Source organism: Gymnoscopelus braueri, assembly GCF_963280865.1.
Source record: "Gymnoscopelus braueri genome assembly, contig: SUPER_24_unloc_1, whole genome shotgun sequence".
NCBI classification, from domain to species: domain Eukaryota; kingdom Metazoa; phylum Chordata; class Actinopteri; order Myctophiformes; family Myctophidae; genus Gymnoscopelus; species Gymnoscopelus braueri.
Window position 1 is genome coordinate 702,821 of NW_027660989.1, and position 17,097 is coordinate 719,917.

A 17,097-nucleotide genomic window follows, 5' to 3' on the forward strand; every position below is an offset into this window, starting at 1 on the left:
CAAATAACAACAGGGGAAGATGTGCAGTAAAAGGTAGCACACACACACACACACACACACACACACACACACACACACACACACACACACACACACACACACACACACACACACACACACACACACACACACACACACAGGCCTGAAAACACACACACACACACACACACACACACACACACACACACACACACACACACACACACACACACACACACACACACACACACACACACACACACACACACACACAGGCCTGAAAACACACACACACACACACACACACACACACACACACACACACACACACACACACACACACACACACACACACACACACACACACACACACACACACACACACAGGCCTGAAGTGTCCGGGGGGCAAAGTCAAAGGGATGAGGAGCGTGTGTGCGTGCGTGTCACACAGACAGCACATGAGGAAATGAGGGGTTTTGCCAGTTGTTTTTCTTTCTTTCTTTCTCTCTCCATCTCTTTCTCTCCGTCTTTGGCGTCTATAGTTCCTAGAGCCGTCTTAACTTCCTGTGCAGGGAGTTCTCGGGGGTTCCTGTCCTTCTGGTGAAGCTGCTCTCCTCCTCACACAGGCCAAATGTTTTACCCCAAAAAACTTTTCAAACAGGCTTTGTGCCGCACAGCGGAGGATTAGCCGACTCCTGCTTCACCATCAAATTGCAATAATTAGGTGGAATATGAAGCCAAAGTGCCTTTTACATATTGGATCTCGACGCATAGACGCATACTGTACACACACACACACACACACACACACACACACACACACACACACACACACACACACACACACACACACACACACACACACGCACACACACACCATCATTTTCTCAAGAAGAATGTTCCATTTCAGGCAGATTCTCAGAGTGGTGGATTGCGTGCCGAGGCCTCTGTTCAGCTAATCTCCTGAAGGGGGAAAGCGAGGCGACAATGGAAAAGCACCTCCAAATAATTGGGTCCAACAGGCTTACTGCATTAAGACCTGAAATGAGTTATTCCCCTTTTAAGTAAGGATCCATTATTTCAATCCGGGGGAAAAGGGAGAAAATTCCGGTCTTTGAGAATATTAATAAATCCCAACCGCGCAGCACATGAAAAAAACACTTGTTCTCCTCGTCCTGTGTACCTGAGGTCTCACCAAGGACACACACTTGAAAGGCCCTCGTCCCCCTCTCTCTCTCTCTCTCTCTCTCTCTCTCTCTCTCTATTTCTCTCTCTCTCTCTCTATCTCGCTCTCTCTCTCTCTCTTCTTCTCGTCCTATCCTCTGTCTTCAGAGCCGTCTTGAAGAAGGAGACCTTGAGGCCTCCTTTGTCGTTGCTCCCTTGAAACAAAACACACAGAATTCAGGTCTTTTGATTGGCTTTAGCGAGAGAGCGCCGATCTTGCCACGTGTTTTTTTTTCTTCCTACACACACACACACACACACACACACACACACACACACACACACACACACACACACACACACACACACACACACACACACACACACACACACACACACACACACACACACACACACATACAATCCATTGTGTGAGAGTCAGAAGGTTGGGACCTCGGCACTTGTGTGTTGGGGCTGCCACATCTGTTTTTGCATTAAAAGGAGACGGTCGCTGGCTTTCTGCACACACGCATATAGTATATGAGCAAGCACACACACACACACACACACACACACACACACACACACACACACACACACACACACACACACACACACACACACACACACACACACACAACCTAGATACAAAACACAGAAAGCTTTGAAAAGTTTATGCTGTTGCCACAGTAATATCGTGCTCTATTGCAGTAGTAGTACCGTTTATTGCAGAAGCAGTGCCCTGTATCGCAGTAATACTCTCCATCACAGTAGTACCCTTTTTATGTGTCTCAACCAACTGTGGGAGAGATGAGGGCATGTACCGATATACCGATACTGTGGCAAATTAATATTGAAACAGTTTCACATTTTCAGAATTGATACTCATCTAAAAATCTATATAACACTACTAGGATCCCACTAACAGGGGTCTCTCCAGCTCATTAATAAACATAAAATGCATTGTCTCTCTCCTGATTGGATAAAATTGGTATCCCTACCTGGACATGTATTTTCTGTTCTCTAAAAAGCAGAGTAGATGGGGAGACCCCTGTTACTGAACAATGACAATGATTACTATGGGAATGTAGTAATCAACGTGTGTTAGTATTCAGTGAGAAGAGAGAGGATAGAGGTACTGAGAGCAAAGGGAAGATATAGAAAATAGGTTATATAGGACAATTAGGGCATGTGAAAGCAGATATCTATTTAGGTTACAGTTACAGATACAGTAGCATGCAGGTGTACATGTTATATTGAAACAATAGCATGCAGGTGAAGATATGAGGATTTTGCTGTGTATAGAACACAATAGGGGTGTGCTGATATATCGTCCCGCGATATATCGCAATACGTTTTTGTGACGATATGTAGTTTTGTTTTAAACTTTTTTTTTGCAATAATAATAATGCAAAAACAGCATTTGCTTTTTTCCCCATATATTTTCCTAATAAAAAAGTGGCATAATATATATCGTATCGTATCGATATCGTGAGCCCAATATCGTGTATCGTATCGTATCGTATCGTGAAATTAGTGGCACACCCCTAGGACACAACATTTAACTTTAGTACTTTATATGTAAAACAGTGTACATCTCAACCCACCTCCCCTCCACAGTAGTAAATACAAGGTTCCCTGTGCGCTCAGATACCCAGAGGACTTTAAAAGATAAAAGAATCATGAGAGAAAGTAGATAAAGTGAGGGAGAGAAAACACTAATAAAAACATCAAGCACAGGCATTTGTTTTGGACGGCTGCGTGCGTCTTTACACAAGCTTGCATCATTATGCCGTGTTTAGTCTGCACATCAAGCCCCAAACCGGCTTCTCCAAAGCCTTTTAAGCACTTGATTCAGATAAGCTCCCTTTGATAAGAGAGATAAATAAGAGAGATCCTTGCCTGGGCCAAGGAAGAGAGAGAGAGAGAGAGAGAGAAAAAAAAAGAAGAAAAAACATTGAGATAAACACAAAAACTGACATCTGTTAACCAACTTTTTTGCTGCAATGTTGCCAGGAAATATGTGTGTGTGTGTGTGTGTGTGTGTGTGTGTGTGTGTGTGTGTGTGTGTGTGTGTGTGTGTGTGTGTGTGTGTGTGTGTGTGTGTGTGTGTGTGTGTGTGTGTGTGCACACACTGACCTACTAATAAGCTCATACGGGAAGGTCAGTGTGTTACTAAATGTCCATTTAAAGACATATTATGAGGTATTAATGGCAACATCCGTACACGCGTTGTAAGGAAATTAGTGTTTTTAGAGTTAAACTCAGCTATTCAGATTTATTTGAGCAATACACTAATAGTTAGATTTTATACTGTGCGTATATTTGAATAATTTGTAGGTCTAATAGTGTTGAGTGTTAGTATAACTGCGTCAATATACCCTTATATTAAAAAAACTGTTTATCAGAGCAGGAGATGAGATCATAGTTTAAAGAGGTCTTGATATAATGTTATCTAATAAGCACAGTAGAAAATAGAGGAGTTTTAGGGAGGGTACATTCCACAGGTACCCTGAAGAAGCCAAGGTCATCTTGCAGCCCGGAGTAGCCGTGGGAGAATGAACACACAGGGAGGGGGCCTTTGCCCGCCCCAACGATGGGTCGCGAGATGGCACGGGATTAGGGGCCGCATGCTCAATCCCCTACGATGGATCAACAGCGACTCCTGTTGATGATTTTTATTTTAATCTTTATGCCAGAGATATAAAAGCTTGATGAGAAAAATCTTATGTTATTACAAACTTCTCGACCTGCTTGAGAGGCGTGTATCTCGGAGCTCCGATGTAATATATATCTGGTGTAGTATCTTTATTGTTTGTTTGATAATTCATTCTAATAGTTTATAGGCTCATAATAATTGTAAAACTTAGACTAAGGATAATAAAATCATTTCGATTTAACCACAATTGTAATCACCTGTGTAGCAATTATTTCAAGGGATTTTCCTCTCACTCTATAGAACCATCTGAACCAAGTACCTTATCGATGATTTACTTTTAATGGTGTGAAGGTTCAGTAGTAAATCTAACAAATTGGTGCCGGAAACCCTTATGGTTCTGTGGGGGGAAATCCTTTGGCAGGTTGACCGTCTGGACATCATTCCAGTAACCGGTCTCGGCTTTCTTGTCTCGGTTTGAGCAAACTTGCCCCGGGGTGAAAGATAAGGCTTGCTGAAGCCTGTTTCGACGAATTCAGTGATTGATTACTCTAACCTGAGTTTGTTTGACTGAGATAAGCAATTGTCGTACTCCCAAAGCATTGATTTAAATTTAGCGATTGTAGGACATTGATTTATAACCAAATTTGCCAGGGTGAATGAATTGTCATTAAGCAGTGTGGTTTTAACGTGTTTGAACTGTGCAGTATAAACTATAATCGTCGCTGACGATAACGAGATAAGTTACCAGAGGACTCGGGGAGCTGGATAGTCGTGCAGAGCGGCAACGAGATAATGAGATGAATTGCTGAACTCCCAGATTATTTTTGAAGCGGACGTACAGTATTTACAATGATCCGGTATCTAAATTGTATAAGTGGCTGATGAAATAGGGAGTTTGGCTTATTTTAAACGCATACGTTGAGCATTTACTTTGATCTAGTATCTAAGCTGTATACGAAGTGGATAAAATAGTGTTATTTAAGAGATTTAAATAGAGGCAATAAAAATAACTCAAGAGGAGTTATACAGACTAGCGAAGTCTGGCATATATCATATTTACTGTGTGGGATATAAGGGTGGTTTCATTGGAGCGCGTAGTTAACTTGTAAATAATTAACTTGTAAACAGTTTATAAATACATTTTATAATATACTACAGTTCATTGCGCTAGGAACTGTGTTGTTTTTTTTGTTTTGTTTGGTTTTTTTATGCATTCTGGGCACTAATAGCAAATTTTACAATAAACATTGGAAAGTTGATTTAAAAATAAAAAAAAGTGTTGCAACACAAATAATTCTTAAAAAAAACAAAACTGAAACTTCTAAAATAATTTTACGAGATATTACAATTCTGGGCGCTAGGAACTTTGTGTTTTTTTATGTGTTTTGGTGCTTCTAGTGAATTGTATTTGAAAACATATTTTGAAGAAGTGTTGAGTAATTTTCGGGAGCCAAATATTTGTCATTGGTTCCTGACATAAGGCACAAATGAGTGAGAGTTTTTGAGCATTTTTGAAAACTCCCTGAGAAAGTTAGAATGAAAAAGGGAGACAGAATTTGAGTAGTGGTGCCGCCACATGACACTCCCACATTCTCACACACACAGGGCAGGCAGAGAAATCCCCAGTAATAAATCACTGCTATAATGTGTTTCACTGAGTAGTCTCATGCTTTATCTTATATAGATTGTAACGTGGGGGATCATAAAAATTGGCATTTTCAGTGAAAATCATATTAAGTGCCACATCCAGCCGCTTTGTTACAAATTACTGCGGAAGGCAGTTGTATGAGAAATACTGAAATACTGCCATTTACTAGGGAGTGGTAAAAATAGCAGTACCTTAGTCCCCTGCTGTAAACAAGTTGACATGGCGACAATTGCTGATATGAAAAAAAGGCTTCTCAGATTACAAATACAACAAGTACAACAACAGATTAGTACAACCAAAAAGAATGCACCTGATCTTAACACAGTGCCTACACAGCCAGTGGTACAGGTAGCTCCCACATCACAACCTCAGGCGCCGAACATACAGTCCACGCCCATGTTTTCATTTGAGCAAATGCAACAGATGTTATTAATGCAACAAATGCGGTTACAACAGCAAAATAGCAACCATGGGTACTATAAGGGTGGAGGAAGAGGAGGATATGGTGGAGGAAGAGGGGGTTATGGGGGTCCACGTGACATGTCTCAGGTCAGATGTTTTAACTGCAATGATATGGGGCATTTTGCCCGTGATTGCACACAACCCAGACGGCAGCGAACACACGGTGACTGCCAGCAGGGTGGTCATAGCCAGCAACAATCTTAAATGAGGCAGAATAGAACAGACTAGTTATAGGGGGAAGCAAGGTGTTAAGGCAGGAGAGGAGGATTACAGGGTTAAGCAGAACTGGGAGAAAAGGAAGAAAAAGGTGATGATAGAAGGGAGTATGAGAGAGTAGGAGAGAGGTCAGAGTGCAAGCACGGTCACACACAACATACATGACATTGCTTAGCTGCTGCAGTACACATACGAAACCATACATTTCACACACATGATAAGCAAAAGTTTAAGAGGAATAAATAATAATGATGATACTACTGCTAACTGCCAAATTATTAGAACTGCCATTTTTCAAAGTAAATAACCCTGCTGAGGATAATTGCGTTCACATCCGAGGGGTCCACGATGTTTATGGTCTGGACAATTTGCTTTTTCACATGAAGTGACACTGTCTGCAGCTATTGGACGAGACATTACAGGCGTGAAGGGGTCAGTCTATGCGACCTGGGATGTAAACGATGCTACTGGATTGTTTGCAATGCACATGCGACACGTGCAGGAGAGAGAACTATATCGAATGAGCATTTTGGGGGTGCTCAGGAAAACATAAACTGTTTTGCGTCTGTCTTCCGGCAGGAGGAGTGTGGAGGAGTGTGTCACGTGACTGGGCCACTGGAAGATGTCAAACCAGGGTCTCAAGCCCCAAAAGCATGTGAAAGCAAATTTTCCTCTGGCAAGTTGGTAATTAAAGTATTAAATGGCGAAAGTAGGGCAGAGTGCACCTTTAGTTGTAGGTTTCTAAAAAAAATAGAGCAGTCTTTTTTCAGAAAAAGGGGGAGAGAGACAGGTCCAGGTTTTAACAAGCATTGCGACATTCATCACATTTAAGTGTTACAATGGAAAATTTAAGACAAACCATATATAACCACACATACAGTACTGTAGTATACGACCATGGCAGAGACATTGTTGTACATAGAAAACTCAAACTATACACTGACTGGCACCCTGACCAAAGATTACAAGTGTATGTAGTAATTAAGTAAGTAGGCGTAGTGGAGGTGAAGTTTGGAACAATAGGAGAAGAAAGTTTGTTAAAATATTAAATGAGGGGCGTTGAATGGAAAAAAGAATGTTGTCAGAGGGCTTGAGAGAGAAAGAGAGGAGGGAGAGCTTCAGTATGTGATGTTTAGAAGTAAAAGAGCCGAGAGGGTAATTTGACTGCCACGGCCTGTATGTAAGTGGTGTGATTGAACAGACAGAGAAGTTTAGTTTAGTGTATTTGTATTAAAAGTTCAGAATTAGAAGAGTACTAAATCAACAGAGTATAGTATGGAATAAATTAGAAGTGTTTCTTAAATGTTGGAAAGTGTTTGAAGACTTAAATGGCATCTAGTAAGTTCAATAAGTAAGGAATGTGAGAATGTTACAAATATGACAATAAGTAAATTTAAAGTATCTCATTGTCTTGTGGGTTAGGAGTGAATGTTAGAAGGAACATAAATAATAATAAAATATATGATAAGAACAAGGAATGTTTTTTTAACGAGTGGCAGATGTTTAGTTGAGAATGAATACATTCTAAAAATAATTTGGTCAGATATGATGAAAGTGGAGGTGTAGCAGCCCAAAACGATATTACAATAGTGTTTCAATTCAAATTTGAGGTAAGCAGTGCGATTGTATTAACTTTTGTACAGTCATCTGTTAACTTAAGTGATTGATCATTCCCCAGATGAACTAACCACAGATCGAAAAAGTCACGGACCAGCTATTTTTAGGTCAAAAAGGGGGACGCCCCTGGACCTGAGCAAAATGTGTAGAAAATGTATTACAAAGTGTACAGACCCTAATTACATTGAAAGCCTCTATTTTTCTAACAGACACAGGAGAAACGGACAAGAGGTATACCCAGAATCCAGCATAATCTGTGTGTGTCATGCTATGCTTGCTTTATGTTGGCTGAAGGAGGTTTTGTCTGTCGGTCGGACGGTCTGTCTGTCTGTTTTTTTTTCCTCCCCAGCCAGTCAGGTCTACCATGTGATTCAGCAGTCAGCAAAGGGGGACATTGGGGCAGTCCTTTGGGGTTTTGGCTGTTCGCAGTTGGTAGTGGCATGGGAGAATGTGTGTCTTAATTACAATTTTTTCATTGCAGCACCTGAAGAGACGTGCCTAACCCAGACACACACGAGGACCAAATGGCAATGATTTGTGACATAACACTGTAGATTTAGGTGTACCCGGTCCTCCATAATTTCCCTTCTTAGATTCCACCTATTTTTAAAGGTGGAAAAGGGGGAATTGTAAGGAAATTAGTGTTTTTAGAGTTAAACTCAGCTATTCAGATTTATTTGAGCAATACACTAATAGTTAGATTTTATACTGTGCGTATATTTGAATAATTTGTAGGTCTAATAGTGTTGAGTGTTAGTATAACTGCGTCAATATACCCTTATATTAAAAAAACTGTTTATCAGAGCAGGAGATGAGATCATAGTTTAAAGAGGTCTTGATATAATGTTATCTAATAAGCACAGTAGAAAATAGAGGAGTTTTAGGGAGGGTACATTCCACAGGTACCCTGAAGAAGCCAAGGTCATCTTGCAGCCCGGAGTAGCCGTGGGAGAATGAACACACAGGGAGGGGGCCTTTGCCCGCCCCAACGATGGGTCGCGAGATGGCACGGGATTAGGGGCCGCATGCTCAATCCCCTACGATGGATCAACAGCGACTCCTGTTGATGATTTTTATTTTAATCTTTATGCCAGAGATATAAAAGCTTGATGAGAAAAATCTTATGTTATTACAAACTTCTCGACCTGCTTGAGAGGCGTGTATCTCGGAGCTCCGATGTAATATATATCTGGTGTAGTATCTTTATTGTTTGTTTGATAATTCATTCTAATAGTTTATAGGCTCATAATAATTGTAAAACTTAGACTAAGGATAATAAAATCATTTCGATTTAACCACAATTGTAATCACCTGTGTAGCAATTATTTCAAGGGATTTTCCTCTCACTCTATAGAACCATCTGAACCAAGTACCTTATCGATGATTTACTTTTAATGGTGTGAAGGTTCAGTAGTAAATCTAACAGCGTGTTAAAAAGAAGAACATGGATAACTAATTTTAAATCAGTTTGCTGATGGGATTCACTTTAAATATAGGCAACGTTGCATTTTAATTGCAAATCTCTTGGCCCGTGTTTACATAACTAAACGATAAATGCATTTTTTGACCAATACTTTTCCTCAGATACCAGCAGTTATCAGGCACTGGAGTAATGTGGTGAATGGTGTTTGGTGTTTTCACAATTTTGGTTGCCCCAAAAACGTCCCTGTTTCCCAAAACAAATGTGTTTCTTCAGGTAAACACCACCACACTACTCCAGCGGCTGGTAATTGCTGGTATATGGCCGATCTACATCAGAGAATTTTTGCACACACGCACACACGACGCACACACACGCATCTACGCACACACACACTTTTCGATCCAGTCCTATTTTAAAAGTCTGCATATGGGGGACTCACATATCCACGCGCCTGGTGTAGCCGGTATCATTGATAATCAATTGGATCTAAACAAATGCGTTGTACGCACCACGCATACACTCGCTTTGAAAAGTCTGGTGTAGATCGGCCGATAGAGGGAAGTGATTGGTAAAACATTTATTGTTTGGTTATGTAAACACAGGGCAAAGTTTAAAAAGGGTAAAATGCTATCATTCAATATCTCCAAACACAGCAGACTCCATCCAGTAGGCCTATGTGAAAGTTTGGTTTGTCAACAGACGACTCAAATTACCTCCAGTCCTTCACACAGCACACAGGAGATAAACGCAGCACCTTTTTGTTGTTCAAACGCTTAGAGATAAACTCCATATGTGCACAACAGGGCGGAGCCTGGCTGCCGCTCGCTGCTTATTTCATATAGACACACAGCAGGGTGCTTTTCACAGCCAAGTGCAGGTTCTCATCCAACTGCTCAAAAACATGGCAGCCAGCGTAGCTTACCTATCGTTACACCACGCCAGGCGAAAATTGAGCACTTCAAACACAAGAGCATATTAACACCCAGAGAGCAATTAAGCACAGTGTGTGTGCATGTGTGTGTGTGTGTGTGTGTGTGTGTGTGTGTGTGTGTGTGTGTGTGTGTGTGTGTGTGTGTGTGTGTGTGCACACACGCTTGTATTACTATGTGTGAGGAGGACCACAAGTATAGTAGAATTTTAGATTTTTTTTTTTTTTTTTTTTACTTTAGAGATTCAGTTTAGGATTAGTTATAGAGGTTAGGTTTATGGGTTGGGGTTAGAGTTTTCCCTATCTTCTGCACTGTATCTATACATCTTTACTTATTTTGTTTTAATGATGTTTAGGGACCAGTCGAAATTTACATAAGGGGGGGCATGGAGGAAATGTATGTGCCCTGATCTAAAATACCATGACCCTCCCTTTGACAAAAAAAAATAATCAATGACCCTCCCCAAGTGATTACAAAAAAAAGAGTAACCCTCCCCGCCTAGAAGTGTCACGATATATTGTGTCACGATATAGCCTATCGTGGTATTAAAATGTGATGATAGGTATTGTCATGATGTCATACTCCCAGAGGAAAAATCTGCTTCTCATTTTAATCTCAGATGCTTCTCTTGAGCAACCAGCTTGTATTTCTCATTTGAAGATCATTTAAAGATCACCTATGGATTCTTATGGCTCCTAACTTGAATATTAGGAGCCGAAACGAGACATAGTTTGAGACAGGGGTATATACATTAGAGCTGTATTGAGAGATAAATGAGACATAGGCGAGATACGTTAAGAGCTGTATTTGAGAGATACATGAGACATAGGCGAGATACATTAAGAGCTGTATTTGAGAGATATATGAGACATAGGCGAGATACATTAAGAGTTGTATTTGAGATACATGAGACATAGGCGAGATACATTAAGAGCTGTATTTGAGACATAGGTGAGGTCTCTTTAGCTTCTCATTGAGGCAATAATTGAGATTTAATTTCCCCTTTCTCACATTGAGCTTTATAGGAGAAACAGTGAACATGCTAATAAATATAAAATCATTAATTTATTTTTAAATGTAAAAACAAAAACAGCTTCAATTGTGCCACAAACAATGCCTCAACCTCATGCTGGTTGAAAACCACTACAATAATGCATCACATTATATGAAAAACTGTTGAGTATTCTTGGTACGTGCAAGAAGGTAAGACAGACAACGACGTTGGAGAAAGTAGATCTGGAGTTTATTGCAGACGAAGGTTTACACAGCAAACATGGTTATTAACGATAGGACATGTCAAGCTCCTAGATGATCATGAGTCACAGTAACATTATTTCACAACACTTGGAAGACAGATGATATGGCAGCCCTTTCATCTTGACTCTATACAGAGCTATTTAAGACACCATCTGACCAGTACGAATATCTCCTTTACCTAATCGTATCCACTGATGCTGTTAGGTCTCGGCTCGCCCAGCACCCCCCTTGAGATACAGCCCTCCTAATGCCTAAGAAGGTCCTGTCCGCACAGCCGACCTGTAACCTAACCCACAGCCAGCCTAATGACCTTACGACTAGTCCCATAATGTGATCAGATTTGAGCTAACTTTTATTTATATATTAAAAAAAAAAATGTATTGGCATCAAAATGTACATAAAAGTTGAAAGGACCACTTCACCACTTTTCATACAATTGGTACTCACTAATGTTCATGATAAAATACTACCATTTTCTTCTACTCTGTCTGTGTCTCATAGGAGGGCTGTGGGTAGTTCAGAAACCCATCCACCAGTGACATCATCGTTTGGCAGTTTTTTTTTATTAAACAAGATATTTTTAAAACATATTTAGATTTGTATTATCGTGAATTGATGATGTCACTGGTGGACAGGTTTCTGAACTGCCCACAGCCCTCCTATGAGACAGACCGAGTAGGAAAAAAAGGGTAGTATTTTATCATGAACATTAGTGAGGACCAATTTTATGAAAGCAGGTTGAAAAGTGGTCCTTTAAGTGCAAAAGTGCATCATCTTTAACATATTGCCACAACCAAAACAGTAGTTCTGCTGCCAAAAACACTGGGGTACCTAGTCCTTTGCAGCACGGCTTCGGCACTTATTGGTCATGGCTTTCTTCAAGCCCTCTGCAGTGAAAACATTTGTCCATGATGCCAGAGAGGAACACCGCAAGACGTAGTCTGCAGACAGAGAAGATGACATGACACAAGTCAGTCAACGTGGGTTTCCCCCGGTTAAATATATACATTGTAAAGACTATATGACTCTCTACAGACTGAGCACAGCATAGCCACAGACGAGGCCAACCTGGTTCAGAGTGTACTGTACGTCCCACCAGCATTTCTTTACTGCACAAAGGCAGCCAAATTCCCCAATGATAATGTATTGGTGACATCATAAATTGAGAATATAATTTACAAAACCAAGATTTGTCAAGGATCAAGTATATTTATATGTCCCAAGCTGGGCCTTTTACAGCAGATAATAAAAGCCCTAAAAACACAACACAGTAAGACAGACATGTGTATACATTGTCACAAGATACCCCAAGATATATATCTATAAGTGGTTACCAACTCCACTGACTGGCCATCTATAACACTACTCTGAGGAACTAGTGGTGTGACAAATACTTACTGAACAGTGCATCCCTCTTCGCCTCATCCAGTTTGTTCTTCCCCTCTGGGATGACACCATGCTTTCCGTATACGACGGCATTGCGGCACTCCTCATGGGTGAAGAACACCTCGAACAAGGCGTGGAATAGCCTCTTGCAGTCCTTCCTGGCACGCTGGTGTATGGCTGCCAGCTGCACAGATGAAATCATCTGTCCACAGCCTGTGAATAGAGAGCGAGCAATTAACAAACTGCATTTTAAGACATCAGTTTTGCACTTGTAAGGCTCAGCTACAGCTACATTGACCCCTTTCTGCGCTCAGTGCACCATGAAAACAGACAACTGTGACCTTCTGAAAACTTCACTATTTAGTTGCAGCTCACAACACGGATCACTCGCTACCAAGAACGTCAGGTTCAGTGTGAAATGTATGGCAAACGTTTACATCCATACCTGGATATAGCTCCTGCTGCCCGAGACTGGAGACTCCAGACTCTAGGTCACCGACCAGGGTGATAAAGCCCTTCAGTGCGTCTAGTTGCTCAGAGCCTAGAACAAAGACAAAAAAACTGAGTCTACTGAGTGTATTTGTAAAACAATAAGATTGAGTACTGTTCTATATAGCTCTACAGTATATTCTGATAGCAGTCATTGATGAGTATTTGTTCAGTAGCAGGGGTCGATTTCCCCAGCTCTTCAGTAAACAGAAAACAGTTTTATTTTGGGATACCAATGTTTTCCAGTCATGTCAGAGAACTCACAAAAGAGGTACAGGATAAAGTAAAGTCTCAAGTGAGACAAAGAAATTAGCAGACAACTGAAAACTGCAACATTACAGGCAATAAAACTTACTGATACTGGAGAGCACAGTGGTTATCCTCCTCAACTGGAGCTGGAGCTTCTCCACCTCAGACCGACAAGAGTCGCAAGGCTGCCACCCTTGACCCTCTGGTATGCTCTGGTCACATGGATTTGGTTGACCTAGAAAGATTGAAAGCACGTCAAAAACTGTAAAGAAAAGTTTTTTTTAAAAAAGTAGAATGCAAAACTCATCTATGAATCCTGAATTTTAAGGACAACAGTGCCAAGTCTGCTGACACTTAGCTGAGGAACCACACCTTCTACTGGAGCATCACTGGACGGAGATGGAGGTTGCAGTACACTGGGTGTTTCTTGGTTCCACTGATCCAAGTCCATATATGTAGCTGCATACGGCTGTGCAGAAAAGACAAAAGGCCCTTAATTGTACTTGGTCAAAAATCATCAAAACTATAGGCTATAGGCTGCTGTGCTACGAGCTTGTAGGTCTAAATGGGTTAAATCTAAAGAAAACATACCTCATCAACAGGTCGGCAGGCCTGTGTAGAAGAGGCTGGAGGGTATGGCTGTAGATCGGGGTAAAAGGTATCACAAGGTTCACAGGTATCACAGAAAATTCATGCGTTGCATTCGGAATCTTATAGTCAAATATGAAAATTGCCATATATGCACATTTCTTACCTCAAGGATGTGAGCATAGCCTGTATGTCCTAACTTCATGTGCTGGAGACATGTCAGGCATGCTGCAATGTTAAAAACATTAATTTACAGCAGCCAGTTATTTAAAAAAGCGTATACTTTCATGAGATACTCTGTCAGAAACAGTAATTACCTTTGTCCAGCTGCTTTTCATATAAGGTCCCACAGCGGATCACTTTGGGTACAAAGTAGGAGTTCCATCAATCGAGGATTTGTCAGAGTTCATCCTATGACACAGACAGATAAAGAGAGAGAGCGGGTCAGTTCACATTCCTCCAACGAGGATCTACAGGTGTTCATCCATAACTAGAGAGAGATCACAGAGAGACAACAAATATTAGAAAAGTAGAGCCTGGTGTTAACCAGGTAAGGAAGCACATGCAGGCCTACTTCAAAGGAATACATTTGCTTACATGTTCCAGTTCTTTGAAGCATGGGTCAATGAAGGCCCATCTGGGTTGTTATTCAAGGTCCAAGACCTGGGAAACATCCTTCTTGTTGGGTCTGGTCTTAGGCTCTCAGTTGACTCTTCCAGACTGCCAGAAAACATAACAAAAATAAACAATTACAATTTAAAAGTGTAAACCTGGCATTACGTTTCTAATAGCAGAAACTGAATTCATACACATGTTGCCACATCATGCCATGATGAGTGTCAGATGTTTGTCATTTGTCTGCCAGGTATCAGTGGTGTTAACATGAATAGTGGCTTACTCACTTAGCTCCACTGGCTGCATATCTGTCCTGCAACATTGGGTAGTGCTATATGAGGCAAGGGATAAAAGGATAATATACATTAGAAACAATGTTTGGTAATGTCTAGACGCCAATAAGAAATAACTAAGTAATAGTAAAAAAGGGAATTAAACAAATAACCACTGGCAACCACTGGCATATGTATAAATGAGGCTAGACAAGACAGTTGCAAAGGGCCTTACAGTCAAGACAAACAGCCAAATATACAAACTACATAAGCCACAGTCTAATAATACGAATTACTAATAATAGTCTGATTTCAACCTGGTGTCCCTATTTTGGGCAACATTCTCAATAATGGGCAGCCTACACCCTCACAACGTGTGCCACTGTCTAACCCTGCAGTATTAATTGTCCCCCCAGGGAGGTCCCCACATGAATTTGGTGGGGGGGGGGGGGGGTCCCCCGATGACAGTGAAGTGACAATTTAAGGACTTTGACCTTTTTATTGCCTCAAAAAGAAAGAAAAGACCATTACTGAATCAAAGGTAAACAACAAACTATACTATAAAAACTGGTCAAACATTTGCCAAATTGTCAAATGATATAAGAAAGAGGCAACAATTGTGAAAATAGAGAATATCTATATCATTGGTTCTCAACCTGTCGGTCAGGACCTCAGGGGGTTCCCCAAATGATTTTGGGGGGTCCCCAGTTAACAGTAAAGTGACAATATAATACCTAACAAAAAGATAAGAGGAAAATGAAATGAAAAAATACCATTACTGTATTAAGTAATAATCAAACTATACTATTATATAAAAACTGGTCAAATTATATAAGAAAGAGGCTACAATTGTGAAAATAGCAGATCTACAAGCACACAACGCCTCGCAGTGAGAGACATTGTGAGCTTGTAGATATGCTAATTTCACAATATTTAACAGTGAAACAGACTAGTCAAGCTAAATTGAATGCCTCAACTCCTACAATTCCAAGTGCTTGTCAGGGTGGGGATCTCCAGTTCAAATATGATTATTTTGGGGGGTCTCTAGTTTAAATAGGATTAATTTGGGGGGTCTCTAGTTCAAATATGATTATTTTGGGGGGTCCCCAGTTCAAATATGATTATTTTGGGGGGTCACCAGTTCAAATATGATTATTTTGGGGGGTCTCCAGTTTAAATGGGACCCTTACAGTGTATCAAGGGGACCCTTACTGTGTATCAAGACAGTCAGTGGATTCAGTCTTCTATCTTCTGCATGCTATTGTTAGTTGATCTTCTGGTTCATTTCCATTGGGTTGGGTAGCTCGCCATCAAACATCAAGGTGTCCAAGCAGAATCAAACTCCAAGCGATTCCAAAAAACCTGACCTACAATAAGTAAGATCAGAATGTATTCATTTCCTTATATGGTATAGGGGACCATAACATAAAATAAAGCTTAGCTTCATTCATGAAATTATCTCTATTACTCACATTAACAGGAATTACAATTTAACCAATAAACATTAATTACTGTAAAATTCCATTCATCAAAATAAAGTAATCAAATTCAAATAATCAGGACTATTACAAATAAATCCTTTAAACAAAAATAAACAATGTCTCTTTACATAATAATGGCATAACATTGCTACACCAGTATCAAACATTTGCTATGTGACCTGTATACTGCAATGGCCACCTCAGTTAATGCAGGGAAGGCAGCCTATACAGACACATGCAGTAAAAATTAGCTTTAAAACCAAAGTGCATCTTTTTAGTGTGAAAACACAGGATCAGAGTGTTCAACACTACTCTACAAAAACATTCAGCATGTCCAGTTGTTCATTGATACAGTAAACATCAACCTCATTCATATCACATCATCACCTCTAAGTTAGCATTAGCATGCTAGCATTTGTAGCTTAAGTCAATGGCATACTCCTGTGTATATTAGCATTAGTGGCTAGCGCTAGCATAAGCATGCTAATCGTTTTTAGCACATTAGCACACAAGCCTCACCATGCTGGTATATGTCCTCTAACTTCAAACACGAAGTCAGGGCTCATCTGGTTGCACCCATATGAGTGGTCTTATCTATAAACAGCTTCTGGATGTTTTTAGCTTGACTTTATCAACTTTTAGTAACTTTTAATCAATATAGTG

General features: G+C 40.4%; 2 protein-coding genes and 1 long non-coding RNA gene across 5 annotated transcripts in view; all 3 read right to left on the reverse strand.

Annotated features, from left to right (window-relative positions):
- The window catches only part of LOC308080976 (uncharacterized protein), a 1,029,623-nt gene that overhangs the window by 668,831 nt on the left and 343,695 nt on the right, over positions 1–17,097 (reverse strand). The gene's annotated exons all lie outside the window — the stretch shown is intronic.
- On the reverse strand, positions 11,969–14,139 carry LOC308080981 (uncharacterized protein). The gene is made up of 7 exons (XM_080457388.1): positions 14,070–14,139; positions 13,851–13,947; positions 13,585–13,713; positions 13,186–13,281; positions 12,753–12,953; positions 12,186–12,295; positions 11,969–12,013 (listed from the first exon to the last, which is right to left on the reverse strand). The coding sequence occupies exons 2-6, from the start codon at positions 13,927–13,929 to the stop codon at positions 12,186–12,188; spliced, it is 615 nt and encodes a 204-aa protein (XP_080313514.1). The 5' UTR covers positions 13,930–13,947; positions 14,070–14,139; the 3' UTR covers positions 11,969–12,013.
- Positions 14,406–15,005, reverse strand: LOC308080984. Its single transcript, XR_013932774.1, has 3 exons — positions 14,969–15,005; positions 14,664–14,786; positions 14,406–14,477 (listed from the first exon to the last, which is right to left on the reverse strand). It is a non-coding gene; the product is annotated as an uncharacterized lncRNA (long non-coding RNA).